The sequence below is a fragment of the Carcharodon carcharias genome, chromosome 8, assembly GCF_017639515.1.
Source record: "Carcharodon carcharias isolate sCarCar2 chromosome 8, sCarCar2.pri, whole genome shotgun sequence".
Taxonomy (NCBI): Eukaryota; Metazoa; Chordata; class Chondrichthyes; order Lamniformes; family Lamnidae; genus Carcharodon; species Carcharodon carcharias.
In genome coordinates, this window is record NC_054474.1 from 152746518 (window position 1) to 152763206 (window position 16689).

The 16689-nt window shown below is 42.6% G+C and overlaps 1 protein-coding gene across 2 annotated transcripts in view; it reads right to left on the reverse strand.

Moving 5' to 3' along the window:
• Positions 1-4481, reverse strand: part of col27a1b (collagen, type XXVII, alpha 1b) — a 598999-nt gene extending 594518 nt beyond the window's left edge. Inside the window, exon 1 of one of the 2 annotated variants that reach the window (XM_041193458.1) lies at positions 4211-4481. In XM_041193458.1, the coding sequence (XP_041049392.1) occupies positions 4211-4263 (53 nt within the window). In that variant the 5' untranslated portion in view covers positions 4264-4481. Of the gene's footprint in view, positions 1-3043; positions 3118-4210 lie in introns of those variants that run through there. The other variant, XM_041193459.1, reaches the window with a different exon arrangement.
• Positions 4482-16689: the final 12208 nt, after the last annotated feature.

The window sequence follows — 16689 nt, forward strand, 5'->3', positions numbered from 1 at the left end:
AAACAAAGGATGTGAAAGGTTTGATACCACAATAATTAACCTCAACAGTTTGTTGAGGGAGGACAATAAATCAGTCAGGATCTAAGCACCCCTACTGGGCATGAAGAGATTTGTTACTTAGGAAGATGTAAAGACAGCTTTAATATTGCTGAAAAGAGAGACATGTTGCTGAAGCTTTCCGTCTTGCACTTATCAGGACAAATGCAAGAATGCCAAATTTCAAATGTTCACAGCAATTTATACTACAGGGGAAAAAAGGTGCTGATTGGCTGGCAAGTCGACTCTGGAGAGCTTTCATTGGCATTAGATAGATGTGCAGTTCTGAGGCGTATGTTAATTTTATGAGACAGATGTCAGTACCCCTAGAAAGGCATTCATTTGTGGGTGGATCAAATGGTCAATGCTGACAGCTACTTGATAATTAGCATGATCCAAGGTCTCCAGTCTTCCAGTTTTCCTTCCTTCCTTATGGAGAAGTGTCTACCCTGCAGTTGGCATTTGTTTCTACCTTGTTGAGAATGGGAGCTCAATATTAAAGGGTGAAATTATGAAAAGAAGTTGCATAAATGCTTTGAGTTTAGAAGGCTGAGGGGTGATCTAATCGACGGATTTAAAATAATAATGAGATCCGAGAGGGTAGATACAGATAAACTCTTTCCTCTGGCGGGAGAATTCAGAAGGAGGACATAATCTTAAAATTGGAACTCAATCAGTTTGAAGAGAAATCAGGAAGCATGTTTTCACACAAAGGGAGTGGGTATCTGGAACTCTCTCTCTCAATAAACTATAGATGCTGGGACAATTAACATTTTCAAGAATAGGGTTAACAGTTTTTTGTTGTGTAATGTTATCAAGGAATATGAAACAAAGTCAGTTCAATGGTTTTATGGCATATCTGCATAAGTGTCTTTAAATAGGTTGGTAATTTTTATAAAGGTATTATTGCCCTTAAGACAATTGTTTCAACACATTTACAGCTAAACATTATTTTCCTTCATGAGTTAAATTAGAATGTGATTTACATTCAAAAAATTCACATTTTTAGCGGGCAAAATAGAAACAGTTTAATAACTAAAATTATTTGTTACTGATTGTTGCCTACTAGCTACAGGTTGACACAGAGTGCATAGTCTATTTAGGAAATTTCTATAAATATGCACACATTAAGGGAGGGGTGTTGGAGTGCCAAATGATTTTCCCCAAGTGTTTAAGTCCCTGACTACATGCAAACAGATGTCAAGTGCACGATAGGCAATGGTCCACAGGCAAAGGCGGACATCTGGGGGAATGCTAATACACCTCCTAGTGGTTGGCTAAACTGTAGCACTGGCAGACTGAGCCCATTGTAGCTTGTCATCTCTGCCACAAAAGTACACATGGCATGCAGGAAGTTACAGGAGGAGAGCCTGGAGAGAAAAGTAAGTAAACCAGCAGATCAAAGTTTTGTGTATTGTGCACACATTTTACACAAAAAGTCATGGTTGACTGATATTGGCACCACCCCACCCCATGCAAAAAATAGAATTTTAACACATATTTCATGACCACCCTCACAAATTTAAATTCAAATTCCAATCACACTTCTGACTACCTAACATGTTAAGTATTACACACAGTAATACTCCTGTTTTTTTTTAATCAGAAAATAAACATGTCCTCTAGAGTCTGTGAGCAAATCTACTAGGCAACTTATTAATGTTATCGTCTGTCTCTACCACATACATATAGCCACAGTCTTTGGGATGGGTTGGCACAACATGAGCAGGACAGTACATTCAAGATGTACGAGGCATTCAACAAAGTGATCTGATGATTTTGCAAACTGCCAGAGCAAAAACCCAAGCAAAAATCGCAAAACTGATACGTTTGTTGCGGACAAGATTTTCTGCTCAACGACATTGAACAAGCAGTAAATCTGACCCAAACACAATCTCAAGTTTTCATTTTGCCCCACCATCATGTGGTACCTCAGTCCAGGTAATAATCCCTGTGATACGGGTAAAACAGCTAAAGAAAAATGCTGGTAAAAACAGAGAAGATATACGGAATCCCATTACTAGTAATATATTATCACCAGTTTGTCCTCTAGTAGAACACGATGACATATAATTAGTCACCACTGCAGAAGATGACAGAAAAATCTCTATTGGAACAAAAAGTTCTATCTGATAGACTTCTTCTATGTGAAAAGGGGCAGAAGTATCAACAGAGGTTAAGTAGTACAGTCCAGGAGAAACCACTGTAGATTTGAGTCACAGTCTCCACTACATGAAATATTCACAATGCTAACTACAGACTGGCTAAGATCCAGCAGTACAGTACAGAGAGACCTCTGTGGATTAAAGTTATGGTGCAGTAATTGTGTGCTTCTAAGGTCTTCAGTAACTGAACATACATTATGGTATTGTATCGTCAAGATCTCATTATGTATTTTAATCTAAAAATTAATAACACGTACCCATATTGAAAATCTAGATTTCCTTTAACAATTATTCAGTGTCGACCAGCTCATTATGAAAATAAAAATGAAAATCGATGCAATGACTTATAAACTTTGGATAATTAATATTCACTGCACTTTCAAACTACTCACAATATCTACATTGCAGCTGCAAAAACACCATTGATATAAGCTGACAACCTCGATATCAGGTCAAATTAGTCAAATAAATAAGACGACAGTGCATTTCCTGATTTATAAACAGTGTTTGTGCTATGTTGGTAAAGAGAGCAAAGATGCACCATTGCATTATGGAAATTCTTGCCTTAATATGCCTTGGGGTTCTTAAATCAGCTGAAAATTAGCCACCGATCCCCAACTAACTGAAATCAGAGGAGGTGCCTTTCAAACAAAATAAGACACGCATCTCAATTAGAGATGCTTTGTGTGAAAACTAAGACTCCCAGAACTGTACTAAATTTTGGTATGCCCCCACCCCCAACTCAACTCTCCCGGGAGTTTTTGCAGCTGTCACAGAAAAGGAAAGAAAAGTGATTCTGCATAAGCTGCAGTACAGGAACTCTGCTTCTCTCTCTCTCTCACCTGAAGTTACTCCGTATTGTGGGCATGCACCGCGTTCTGCAAACGATTCAAGCCGGTTAAAGGTTGCTTGGCTGTGCAAAAACAGAGTGTGTGCCGAAATTAATTCTGTCTGAAAGACAGTCTGATTCGGTCCTGGAAGGAAAACCTTTCTCTGATAATTTGGAAATGCTGCCCAGAACAGTCCAGTCCAGCATTGCGAGTCCAGGCACCGTCTCTAAATTACTCACCTCTCATTCTCAAATTAAGACACAAACATTATGTCCGGGCGAATCCTGGAGTGCTGGATGTACTAAAAGTAATACTCAAGGTGCAAGCTGTGTAAAGGCTTGACCTGAGTTCGTTAAAATGCAAGTTTGCACTCAACACTTTCACAGCACATTTAAATATTTTCATTCTCTACACGAGACTATGGTCTTGCAAGAACAAATAAAAAGTAAACGAGCAGGTAGTTGAAACACTTCTGCAGAAGTAACAAGCCCAATTCTTATCTCTAATCACCTCAAAAAATAAATTGGAGATTGGTTGCATAAAAAGACAAAACAAACGTTACTTTGCAGGACTTCCCTAACTTGTAACTGACAGATCTGAAACTTATCTGCCTTACAGAGGAAATGGGAAGATGAATTTACACAGATCTCCAACTAATCCACACTACTACTACAGCCCAGCGCAGCTAACCGCCTCTTAAAAAGCAAAAGAAAACGCTAAACTCTTCCCTTAATTTGCACTGTAATTTTTTTTCGCAACCTATTACATTGTCGATAAAGCCTTTGCAGTCTGAATAAATACAGGTCGCTATTTTCCAAGTGCGGGTATGACTTAGATAACACTTGTCCTGATAAGCATTATATTTGAAACTAACATGTCAGTTCAGCCGTTCCCTTGCGGGGCATCAAGATGGGGGGGGGGGGGGGTGGGGGGCGAGACCCTTGCTTCTCATGTGTCAACTTGGGATGTTTGGGTTAGATACGGATTTTTTCCTGATAATCTCCAGAAACATAAATCCGGCTTTTTTTTCTCCTCCAAATCACTTCCTGTCCACCCCGGGAGCCACTGAAGCATCGAGGAACTTGTCAAAAGTTTTCGGCAAAGTTTTTTTTTTGTCGTTTGCTGCTTGTTTGCGAAAAAAACAAAAAAAAAGGAATGAGTTGGTTGAGGTTCACTCACCCCCCGAAGGCAGCTGTCTTGCTGTTGGAGTCCAAGGCTGCCGCAGTCTCCATTCCGTTACTTCATTTTCTGCCTGATTCCCATTGGGGAGAAAAGAGGCGCATCTGACAACATCTGCCTGTTCACTCCATGGAGCTCTTGGAAACTTTGAAAGTGGAAACAAAATGGCTTGGGAGGGGGGAAGGCACATCAACTTTACAGCCTGCTTAACTCTGGAGCATCGAGCTGTGCTGGCCTCTCGATGTGTCAGTCCCATTGAAGTGCCAGTGGCTGCAGAATGTTAACCAGCGGTTTGGTGATGGGGGGGGGGGGGGGGGAGGGGGGTGTGGGGTAGGGAGGAGGTGGTGGGGGGGGGGGAGAGAGAGAGAAACACTGCCGATTTCTTTCACATGTGTGTGTGTGCGAAAACAAACCTTTCGAGAGAAAAAGGAACTTCAAAAAGCTTTGAATCCCAGCGGAGAGGCATTGAGGGGGTGGGTGGGTTGAGGGTGGGGGTGGGAGTGGGAGTGGGGAGGGGGGGGGAGGAGGAGGAGGAGGTCTTATCAGCCTGATGCCTTCACAACCCGGTCCCACTCCCACCAGGAATCACCCGAGGCTCTCGACATAGCCCAGCCGAACAAACTCGGACTGAAGCGGCTCGGGGGAAGCAGCTGGAGGAGAGCAAAGGAGGATTTCAAAAGCCAGCAAAGGGATATTTTTTTAAAAAAATATATATCCCCTCTCTACTGCCGCCGCACGGAATGGAATGCAATCTGCAGCCTGACACCAACACACAAAATCCAGGCCCTGAGTGACACAACTTTTACGGATCTGCCAATTGCAGTAAAAATGCAAAAAAATAACTAATTGCAAGCAACTAAATTATTCTGCAAAAAAAAATCTGCAATGGTAAAAGCCCGTGAACCTCAGAGATTTCGATCAATTAGTTTAAGTTAGGATGGATGTAGGCGATAAGAGCTCATAAATGTAATTTTTTTTGAAATTGCAATTAGTTTTATTAAACTGTATGTACTAAAATATGCACAAATACTTTTCCATACGACTCCTATACAAAATCAAGAGCACTATAAACTGCATGGATAGAACACCAGATAAGTGATTTAAATAGATTTAACACTATGCGACCTTAAAAAGGTCCATTTTGAAACTAAACAGTGGTAGCTAAAACGAAGAGAATGTTATATGTTGGACCTAATTGATATTTGAGGTTAAGAATGAAAGGCACCTGAAGAATGGATCAAAATAAGTTACTGTAATGCCAGGGCACCATATTGATTATTCAACAGACTTGTACAATACAGCATTGTGCAAATTCGATATCCTAGTTGTGCTGGGGGGAGGAGGGGGGCTTTCCGGTGAATCGTTGCCGCATTTTAATCCCAAATATTACGGGTTACATAACATTTGAAGTATAGCATATGTGTTGCACTGGGACTAAAAGGGAGGCTTGAGTTACTTATAATGTAAGTGCAGTCCAGGAAATAAAATTCTTACCATTTGTTACTGATTTAATGGTGTACATGGATGTATGTACAGTATGATGACCAAATAACATGTCTCTGTAATGATTCAGAATTTGTAAGTACATATAAATTTGTAAGTTTGTTCCTATGCACAAGGTTGGGAATCCTTTGGGTATACAATTACTGACTAGTTTAGGAAGTGCATATATAATATGTGTATGTAAGGTGGCGATTTAATGGTGTATGCTGGAGGCTGGTGGTGAAAATCATTGAATCCAGTCTGTCTGTGTGCCACTGTGCGGTTGGCAGAGACACTTCTGTGTTTGTTATTGAGCTGGTTGACTGAGCTTGCTTATGAATGAAGACTTTACAGACTGCCTGTGTTAAATTATTGAGTGAAGATTCGTTTTGCGCGTCACTGAAGCATTTAGCAGAGGTGCAGATAAAGCGTTCATGCATCATTGCAAACTTTATAGTCCACTGGAGATGCTGGGTGTGAGGGTGATTCTTCATTTGCCTCAGATAAACTACATATTCCCGAAATAAAAGCAAAATACTGCCGATACGGCTGAGCTTTTCCAGCATTTTCTGTTTTTATTCCATATTCCTGAATGCTGGCAAAATTTGACAGAGTTTGTTTGTTGAACTTGCATTTTTATAGCTCTCTTCACGACCTCTGCAGACCTCGAAGCGCTTTACAGCCAATCAAGTGCTTTTGACGCAGTCACTATTGTAAATTCGGAAACCGAAGAGCCAATTTGCGTACAGCAAGCTCCCACGAACACCAACGTGATAATGACCAGATGGTTAGAACATGGGGAATATGTTCCCTGCTCTACTTCAAAACAATGCCATGGATCTTGTCCATCCGACTGAGTGGGTTAATAAAGGCCTCAGCTTAACCTCTCACCCAACAGACCACACCTCCAGCAATGCAGCACTCCCTCAGGGCTGCAGCACTGGGGTGCCAGCCTTGGCTGTTGCATAAAGCCCTGCATTAGGGGCTATGAACCCACAACCTGCTGAGTCAGGGGCGAGCGTGGCACCAACTGAGCTACAGCTGACAGCCAGATACTGCTGGGGTGTGTGTGTGTGTGTGTACCTGTGAATCTGTGTAAGGACCGCTTTCCAGTTCCTTTTGTGCCCGTGTGATGTAGTAAATGTGTGCAACCGTGTGTTAGTGGAGTGTAGGTCTGAGCAGAGACTTGTGTGCCTTGGGTTTTTGAAGATATATGCGTTGGTATATCTCTGCATTAGTGTGGTGGATGTTGGCGTGGGTGATTGTGGTGGGGGTGGGGGGTTAGGGGTGTGTGGTTGTTGGGTGTAAACGCCTGTAAGTATAGGAACTGTCCTAACGCTTTGTTCTCCAACACCATTTGACCAGGGATCGCCTGCATCAACTGTCAGCACACGCTAATCAGCAAATGTCAGGTCAAATCTTTCACCGGTAAAATGTGAGGTCTGAGCAATAACTTCTAAACCGCACAGTTAAACACCAAGACTCCAACGGCAAGCAGGAGGAAAGCTGGCTGCAAAGAGGCAGTTCCGAATGTTCGGAGAAATGGGTATTGTTTCTAGGAAAGGGCTCCCCTGTGCCCCATTAGGATGCACACCTCTCCCCCCTTTTCATAGTTTCCCGTACTGGCCGCATGAACTTCAGCTGTTTTAAGTGGAAACTTCTAGCCTCGTGTCCCATTGGATCTCACTCTGCTGAATCACCGTACCAGAAACCCACAGCCAGAGAATCCTTCCAAAAATCTGAAAAGCACTCTCACACATCCAGACAAAATCCTGCTCGCGTTGCTATAAGATGCCAGAGACCTCCACCAGCACTGTACAGTCCTCCGAAGCGAAAGTGCCCAGTCAGTCAATAGTAGTGCCACTGTGCGTACGCCTCCCAGGATCCTGACCAGACTGTTCAGTTAAATACAACGGGGGATACGCCGCTACACGCTTTACTTAACCCTCATGGGTCATTTTCTCATATCCCGAGGGCACTTGAGGCGAGGAGCAATGTTTGGGGTTGTGGGAAGCTCAATAAGAGTGGGGGGGGGGGGGGGGGGCGTTATTGAGAAAAAATAAGCAATCCCAATTAACATGCTCTTCCCACCCCAGGACTTCCAGACCCCAAGCAAGAAATCCCGCTTCAAACCGGAACAAAAGAGGACTTACTTTCTTGCGAGTGTAGAGCGTCTGCAATCTCTCCTTCGAGTCGCTAAATACATTTGTATGCATTTGTCCCAATAGCTAAATCCAAGGTTTAATCAGAACGTGCATCCAAGAGCTGGCCCACAGAATGGAGCCGTTGCACTCATTGGGGAAGCTGCGAGGAAGTGTCCCCCCCCCCCCCCCCCCCACCCCCACCAACAACAAACAACAGCAAATCCAGAAGTTTCCCTCACCCCGTCCGGCGCTCGGACAACAATCCTAAAGTGCGCTCACTGTCCTGGGGGCGGCTTTACACTTCCAGAAATGGCTTTCCTTCTGTTTCTGACGAGTACTCATTGAGGACAATCCAGTTTACAGGGTGTGTTGGGGCAGGGAGGTTTGGGGGTATGGCTCTGGTACCTGGTGGGGTTGCAAGAAGAGAAGGACCCGATCGGCGACACAGTTGAACTCACACTGGCGGGGATCCGAGGATGGTTTTTTTTTCCCATTTAAATAGCCATTTGCTCCTGACTGGGATTTTTTTGGCTTCAATACCTCAGGTGTCCGGTTTCACCACACATTCGACCGAATGCGCCACGAGCCTTGCCTTCAGGCTATGGCACCAGCTACATAACGCATCCTTCTCTCAAATGGAGCTAAACCCAGTCACTCTTTCTGGCTGGCATAGCCCCACTCTGAAATGTAACTAACTCCATTCATATCGCTAAAGCAGCGCTTTCCCGAAACGCCCACTCTCCCAAATAACATTACCTCCAACTCTCAGAAATGAGAAACTTCACTGCAGTAACTCATCACACTTTCAAAAATAGTAGGCTCCCCACTTCTTTCTTAAACTCAACTGACTATCTCACCACAGAACTCAAAAATGGATGGAATTCACCCACCACTCACAGGGTACAGGCTAGACTGTAACTTTTAGTGTAACTGATTATAGTGGTATTAAATTAAAATGTAAACCTAGAGTCAGGGTCCACTGCCTTCAGGGAAATAGCGTGTGAGAGGAGACACTGGAAGGGGGGTAAACTGTAGTGTGGTGTTAAATTGGCTTTAAAATATACTCACTCATCCCTAAATTAACTGTTTAGGTTGTGTGTAAATGCCACCCCCACCCCCCACTTAAACATTTAAAATATCACTGCTGAGAGGAATTCTGCACATACATTATCACCAGACAGGAGCCAAGCTCCCTCCTCAGCAAGAGGATTGTACTTCCAGTCAGGTAGTATAAATAGGGAACACAAACAGAAAATGCTGGAGAGACATAGCTGGTCTGGCAGCATCTGTCGAGAGCAGACAAGTTAACGATTCATGGACCCCCCTTCTGATGAAGAGTTCATCCCTGAAATATTAACTGTCCATTCTCTCCACAACTTCTGGCAGGCCTCTGGGTGTTTCCAGCATTTTCTGACTTTGTTTCAGGTTTCCAGTATTTTGCTTTTTTGTAGTATAAACAGGCTGTTGCTCAGCTGGAACTAATACTACACTATAACTTCCCTGTGGCTCTGCTCTGAACTGCACGCCAAGGCTAGAATGCCTGACTCTCTTGTGTCCTGCTGAGCACAACTGGACACAGTAATCAAGGCAAAGTCCGGCCGGGGAGTTTACTCTTTGAGCAGGTCTTCGTCTGACTTCCACTGTCTTGGCCACACAGTTCAGCCTGTAATCTGCTGGTTTTGTTGACTGCTGCACTGAACCATGATGTGTGTCAAGTCTAGTAAGAATCCGTAAATCTCTTTCAATTTTGACACCATTCATGAAATTCATGTGTGACTCCATTGCTATTGTGCTCTCAGACTGCTCCCTGTGACATCCAGTCCTGAGTAAGTTGGAATTTCCTCCAGTGATCGGCAGGAGGATTAGAGAGGGACTGAGGAGACATTTATGCACCCAGAGCGTGGTGCGACTCTGGAACTCACTATCTGAAAGGATGTTAGAGGCAGAAACTTTGTAAAATTTCGGTCTGGGGATCACAGGTTGCCCAAATAGGGGGTCAAAGTCATAGTTGATTTTAAAGCAATTTATGAAGAAGCAACAGCTTAGATATGATACATAAGCTAAATATAAGGAATGGAATAAATCTTCCATTTATCTGGAAGATAAAAACTCACCATAACTGCCACAAACTCTGTTTCTTACCCATCAATTCCACCTCTCTCCCCGGACACTGCCTTAAGCTTAACCAGCCTATTTGCAACCTTGACGTCCTATCTGATCCTGAGCTGAGTTTCAGACCCCACATCCACTCCAACGCAAAGACCACCCACTTCCACCTCTGTAACATCACCCTTCTGCACCCCTGCCTCAGCCCGTCTTCTGCTGAAACCCTCCTCCAAGCTTCAGCTACATCCAGGTTCGACTAGCTGGAGGCTCTCCTGCAAGCCATCAATCGGCCACTCCCTCTAACCCTCAGTTCATCCATAGCTTTACTGCCCATATCCTAACTTGCATCAAATTTGGCACACTCGTCACCTGTGTTTGCTGATCGATGTCGACTCCCCATCCACCGGCAACTGATTTAAAAATTCTTATCCTCCTGTTCAAATCCCTCCATGACCTTTTCCTTTCCTACCTCCTCCAGTCCTACAACCCTCCATGAATGCATTCCAACTGGCCTCTTATGCTTCCCCACATCCTTCACACCACCAGGTGTGAAAGGCAAAATTGCCTTCATCCTAAACTCTGCAATTTCCTCCCTAAATCTCTCAGCCTCTCAGCCTCACACTCCTTCTTTCAGATGATCCTTAAAGCTGGTCTCTTTGGCCAAGTTTTTGGTCATTCGTCCCAATATCTCCTCCTTTGGCTTAGTATTGATTTTTGTCAGACTAATGTCCTGTGAAGCACATTGGAGCATTTTATAACGTTAAAGGGAGCATATAAATGCAAGTTATTTTTGTTGGTTTATTCTTCCTGTGTGTGGTATATGTGGCTGTATTACATGTGATATTGCTTTGCTCTTGCACGTTTGTCCAGCTCAATTTGTATTTCCTGAGCTACCTCCTCGGAACAAACTGTTCTTTATTACATGATATAATCTGAACGTTAAAGCTATTTTTCAATCCAAGTGTTTCATGTAAATAAATAGAGTGGTGATCCCATACTGATTTCCTATTGATCTCACTCAGCATTTATACACAGTAAATGGCTGGACACTGAGAAGTGTAAAGAGAGGACCAGGATGGGCAGAGAAAATGCAGAAGAAAAGAGGTGGTAGAAAAAGTATTCAGGATACTGGATATTAATCCACAGGTCAGGCTAATGCTTTGGAGACATGGGTTCAAATCCATGGCAGTTGGTGGAATTTAAATTCAATTAATAAATCTGGAATATAAAGCTTATCTCAATATTGGTTGTGAGATATGCATCTGGTTCACTAACGTTCTTTGAGGGAAGGAAATCTGCCATCCTTACCTAGTCTGACCTACATATGACTCCAGATCCACAGCAATGTGTGTATAAGTGGCAAATGGAATTTAACCCTGAAAAGTATAAGATGATACACTTTGGAAGGAGTAATTTGACAAGGAAGTATTCAATGAAGGGCATGACACTAGGAAGTTCTGAGGAACAAAGGGACCTTGGCGTGTGTGTCCATAGATCTCTGAAGGCGGAGGGGCGTGTTTGTGGGGTGGTAAAAAAGGCATATAGGACAATTGCCTTTATCAATTGAGGCATATATTACAAAAGTAGGAAGGTCATGTTGGAGTTTTATAGAACCTTGGTGAGGCCACAGCTGGAGTACTGTATGCAGTTCAGTTATAGGAAGGATGTGATTGCACTGGAGGGGGTGTAGAGGAGATTCACCAGGATGTTGCCTGAGATGAAACATTTAAGTTATGAAGAGGGTTGGATAGACTTGCGTTGTTTTCATTGGAGCAGAGAAGACTGAGGAGCAACCTGATCGAGGTGTACAAGATTATGAGGGGCATGGACAGGGTGGATAGGAAGCAGCTGTTCCCCTTAGTTGAAGGGTCAGTCACAAGGGGACATAAGTTCAAGGTGAGGGGCAGTAGGTTCAGGGGGGATATGAGGGAAAACTTTTTTACCCAGAGGGTGGTGACAGCCTGGAATGCACTGCCTGGGAGGGTGGTGGAGGCGGGTTGCCTCACATCCTTTAAAAAGTACCTGGATGAGCACTTGGCATGTCATAACATTCAAGGCTATGGGCAAAGTGCTGGTAAATGGGATTAGGTAGGTAGGTCAGGTATTTCTCATGTGTCGGTGCAGATTCGATGGGCTGAAGGGCCTCTTCTGCACTCTGTGATTCTGTGATTCTGTGACTCTTATTTATCCTCATGGCCTAGCAAGCCACTCAGTTCAAGGGCAATTAGGGAAGCGTAAAAACTACTGGCCCACATCCTGTGAAAGAACTTTTTAAAAACTGTATCAGTCAACACTATTTAGACCACAGCCAGAGTACTGCATATAGTTCTGGAATCACCACCTTACAGGAAGGATGTGATCACACCAGAGAGGGTACAGAACAAAGATGTTGCCAGGGCTGGAGAATTTTAGCTAAGAGCAAAAAATGGATAGACTGGGATTGTTTTACTTGTAACAGAGGAGGCTGAGGGTAGATTTAGTTGGGATGTATGAAATTATGACAGGCCAAGATAGAGTGAATAGGAAAAGCCTATTACCCTTAGCAGGGAGGTCAATAGCCAGGGGCCAGAGACTTAAAGTGCTCGGCAGAAGGATTAGAGAGGGGCTGAGGAGACATTTATGCATCCAGAGGGTGGTGTGGGTCTGGAACTCATTATCTGAAAGGATATTAGAGGCAGAAACTTTGTAAGATTTTGGTCTGGGGAATCACAGGTTGCCCAAATAGGGGTCAAAGTCATAGTTGATTTTAAAGCAGTTTATCAAGAAACAACAGCTTAGATATGATACATAAGCTAAATAGGCAGAAAAGACATACAACCTGTTATGACTGGTCCACTGGTCCGGGATAGGACAAACAGATGGATGAAGCTGATCCCCATGGCTGGAGGTGGCAGTATCTTCTGTTCTCAGTCTTCTTGAGATAACCAAGGTGTTAGGCTGGAGCTAGACTTGAGAAACTACTTCGCGTCTGAAACGATTGTTTTTTCTCATTTATAGACCCAATTTCTGGGACTCTGATATCAATCACTTATTCAATTGTCCATTAGCAAGGGGCAGATATTCAAGGTAATCCCTCCTACTTCTGTTGGAAGCCCATAAAGTCATTTCATAGCTCATCTTTTTCTCGGACATCCTGTTTAATCTTTACTCAGGAGGTGGGCTTACATTTGAATCATGAGACACCTCCCCCCTCCCCCTCCCCCACCCCACCCAACACACACTTTATCAAGCTCAGGAAGGTGTGTTTCAAATTTTGTACTGCAGAAACATGTACTTGGTAGAGATAATGACCTACATGGTCTTTTGGTTGTCCACCTAGGAAGCTTTCTTCACAAGAGGGAGAAAGCAACTTCTTCAAATTTTATAACACTGTTATACAGTGATATCTTACAATCTTCATCATATTTAAAAATACCTGGATATGCACTTGAAGTGCCATAGCTTAGAGGTAGAAAGGTAGACATAGTCAAGGGTAGAAAGTAAGATTAAGCATGATTAACTCTTTTTCATGCTAGCATAAACAAAATGGGCCAAATAGTTGCTTCAGTGCAGTAATTTTTTATGATTCTATGCTTCAAGCACACTCCTTCCTGACGTAATTACTCTAACTAGTATCTATGGTTTTTTACTTTTCAGCTAATTTATTAATCATTCCTAATGTTTATGCAGAATCTTCACTACATTGAGCTTATCTAGAAGCCTTTCATGTGGAACTTTATAGAGTGCTTTTTGGAAGTCTCGGTAAATCATGTTGTAAGGATGTTGCTTTCTCCAAAACAGTCAAGCAAGTGCTTAACGTTTACATAACAGCACCTTGCAGGCTTTAGCAAGTGATGTCAATTACATCTTCTAGTATATAGCAGGAGGAACATCCACATCATTTTCAGAATGGAGAGAGCTAAGCGGGATAAGAGAGCACAAGGCTTTGTCTGCATTGCAGGGTTGCCCAGGATCTAAGATGCCACAGACTGTATTCACATCGCCTTACATGCTCCTCATTACCAAGCTGGCATCTCTCTCAATAGAAGGGGACTCGTTTTGCCTGAATGTGCAGTTTACTAGTCGCTATGGGCAGAATGTCATGCAGGTCTGTCTCCTGACAACAGTCAAGATTCAATCATTGAGCGCCAGTCCTCTGTGCCGGCTTTAGTCTAACCAGGCTGTCACGTCATAAGCTTGCTGTTGGATGAAAAGGGGCATTAACTCCAGACATAGTTCACAACTCCTATCTGGAACCCAGGAACAGCTGTACAATCAGCTTACAGGAGCCGCACAGGCACCAGCAATATAGTCAAGCAGACCATCAGTGGGCTTGGCCATTTGACAGCAACTCTGCAGCGCACCCCTGACCATGTTATCAGATTTGTGGTCATGTTCAGCAAGTTGTCTGTACAGATGGAAGGCAAAGATCATGCAGCTCCATTAGAGAAAGAGCAGGGGGATTAGTCCCATTGTCTTGGCCTATTTGACACGTACAGTATTTCTGTATTCTCATGCATTCCTTTCTCTCTGTTACCATAGCACCCCACCCCGTTAAGAGGTAATGGCTGTCTATAAATGGCATCAGTGAAGCTCAATTTCCCGCCCCTTTAAACAGATTTGCAGCCATTAGTCAGTGCAAATAGCACTGTCTAGATGACCAAATCATTATAATGAGCTGCTTGAACAAATTTCACTTGTGTACATGAACAAGCGTGTGCAGCACATGCTGGCCCCTGTGCACCCAGTTTTTGCCATAATCAAAGCTCTTTGCCCATGCGTTTTAAATATTACTGTTCCCTGTTGCCCAGTTTCTTTCCACTTATTCATTTCCAAGCCATCTTCTTTCAACAACCAGAAATGGAAGAGTGAGTCAGGTGTTCCCATATTATCCTTCTCCAGCTTTGACTGGAAGGTTTGGCTGTTAAATAGTGAAACCAATAAAATGTTGTGGAAATGTCTGTGGCTTTTGTTAGTTATATTGTTAAGACACACTGGTGAAGGGCATAGTTTAACGAAGTAGCTAGAGCACTTGTAAAGAGAGATTGCTGAGACATGGGGCTTGGTAGGTAGTAAGCCGATATATGTAATGCTGCATTCTTAAGTAATCCTATTATCAAGTAAAGTATAAGTATCTAGTTTCATACTTCACCAACTGGCTTGGGATTGATTTAACAGTCCAACTGCTATTGGGAGAAACTAACTTACACATGAAAGTTTAAGACCACCAGAAAACTGGAAGAAGAAATAAATGTACGGCAACACAGTTATATATACAAGCAAGTGTGTAACAATATACTTTTACACAAACGACCACCCTTCTCGAAAACTAACTTCGTAACATGCCTTTGCATACATCACAATTCTTCTAACATGTTGTTAAGAACATCACCCACACAGATCTGAAGCAGTGAACCACAAGAAGATTACAACTTCATGAATTAAAATGAAAAAAATTAGATTGGATTTTATAAACATATGGGAAATAATGGCAGCAGACTTCTCAATACCTGAACTAAGCAGTTCAGGATATAGCCTACAAAAATTAGAAACAAATTATTAATATTAGAGGCACCAAGTCCTGTCCACCCCTGTGCTCGCCGACCTACTTTAGCTCCCAATTAACAATGCCTTGGTTTTAAAATTCTCATTTCTGTTTTCAAATTCTTCTATGGCCTTGGTCCCCCCTAGCTCTGGAATCTCCTCCAGATGCATAACCTTCTGAGATATCTGGGTTCCTCCAATTCCCCAGTTTCAACCGCTCCATAGACAATTGGCAGTTCCTTCAAGGAATTTGAAACTTTTGTTACATTTTTTATAGTTTTACAGCATATTTTTGGCGTCAGTTAGCATGTCCTGGGCTCTAGTTTCACATGAATAAAAGTTGCAGTAAATATAGTTCTTAATTTCCATCACTGTGATTGCTGTGTTTGAAAGAAATTTATTGCATAATGCACTTTTAGTTGTTGCAAAGTGTTGCCAAGTTATCAATGCAAGCTTTAATAAGGATAATTCATTGTGTGTTAAACAGTTGCAACACAATAAGTACTTCTGATAATGTCATAAAAGAAAGTACTCATCACAATCTCTGCGGTTAGATTCCAATCTTAAATGCATTTAAGATTTTTAAAATTATGTTCAGTATTTGGAATACTAAAATTCATTTCAGTTCATGGTATTATAAAGTCCTTATGAATTACTTCACTCCCCTTCAAATCCTTGTAGGGTGATATTACTGAACATTTATTATAAACTTTGTGGTGTTACGGACGAGAGAGCACGGCAAAGTAAACTTCTTTCCTCTCTCCAATTGTCCATAAGCAGAAGGCGTTTTTGAATCATTTTTAAAGCAGGCAGTGGTGTGTTTTGCCAAACCCTCAGTTTGTGTGATCCCATTTACTAATGACTCACAACAAACTCGCATTATGATTACCTCAGAAGGTTAGTTTATTCACATTAAAATCCAGGGAAGAAGTGTTTGCAATGTCCTACTCCTTTACACACACACACTGTAAGGGGGGATAGAAAAAAAAGTTTTACAACTCTGGATAGTAACAGTAAAAGAAGCACAGAAATGAATATTAGTTCATGTAATTATCAGAGTCCAGAGTTAGGGTTCAGTGAGGAGTTCTTTCACATTGGAGCTCACGTTCAGCTGGCTGAAGACTGGAGTTGTCAACTTCTTTTTACAATTGGTGCTGACACCACAAGATGAAATTGGTACACAGAGACTGGGTCAGCTCTGTAGGCAAAGGTAGGAAATTTTCC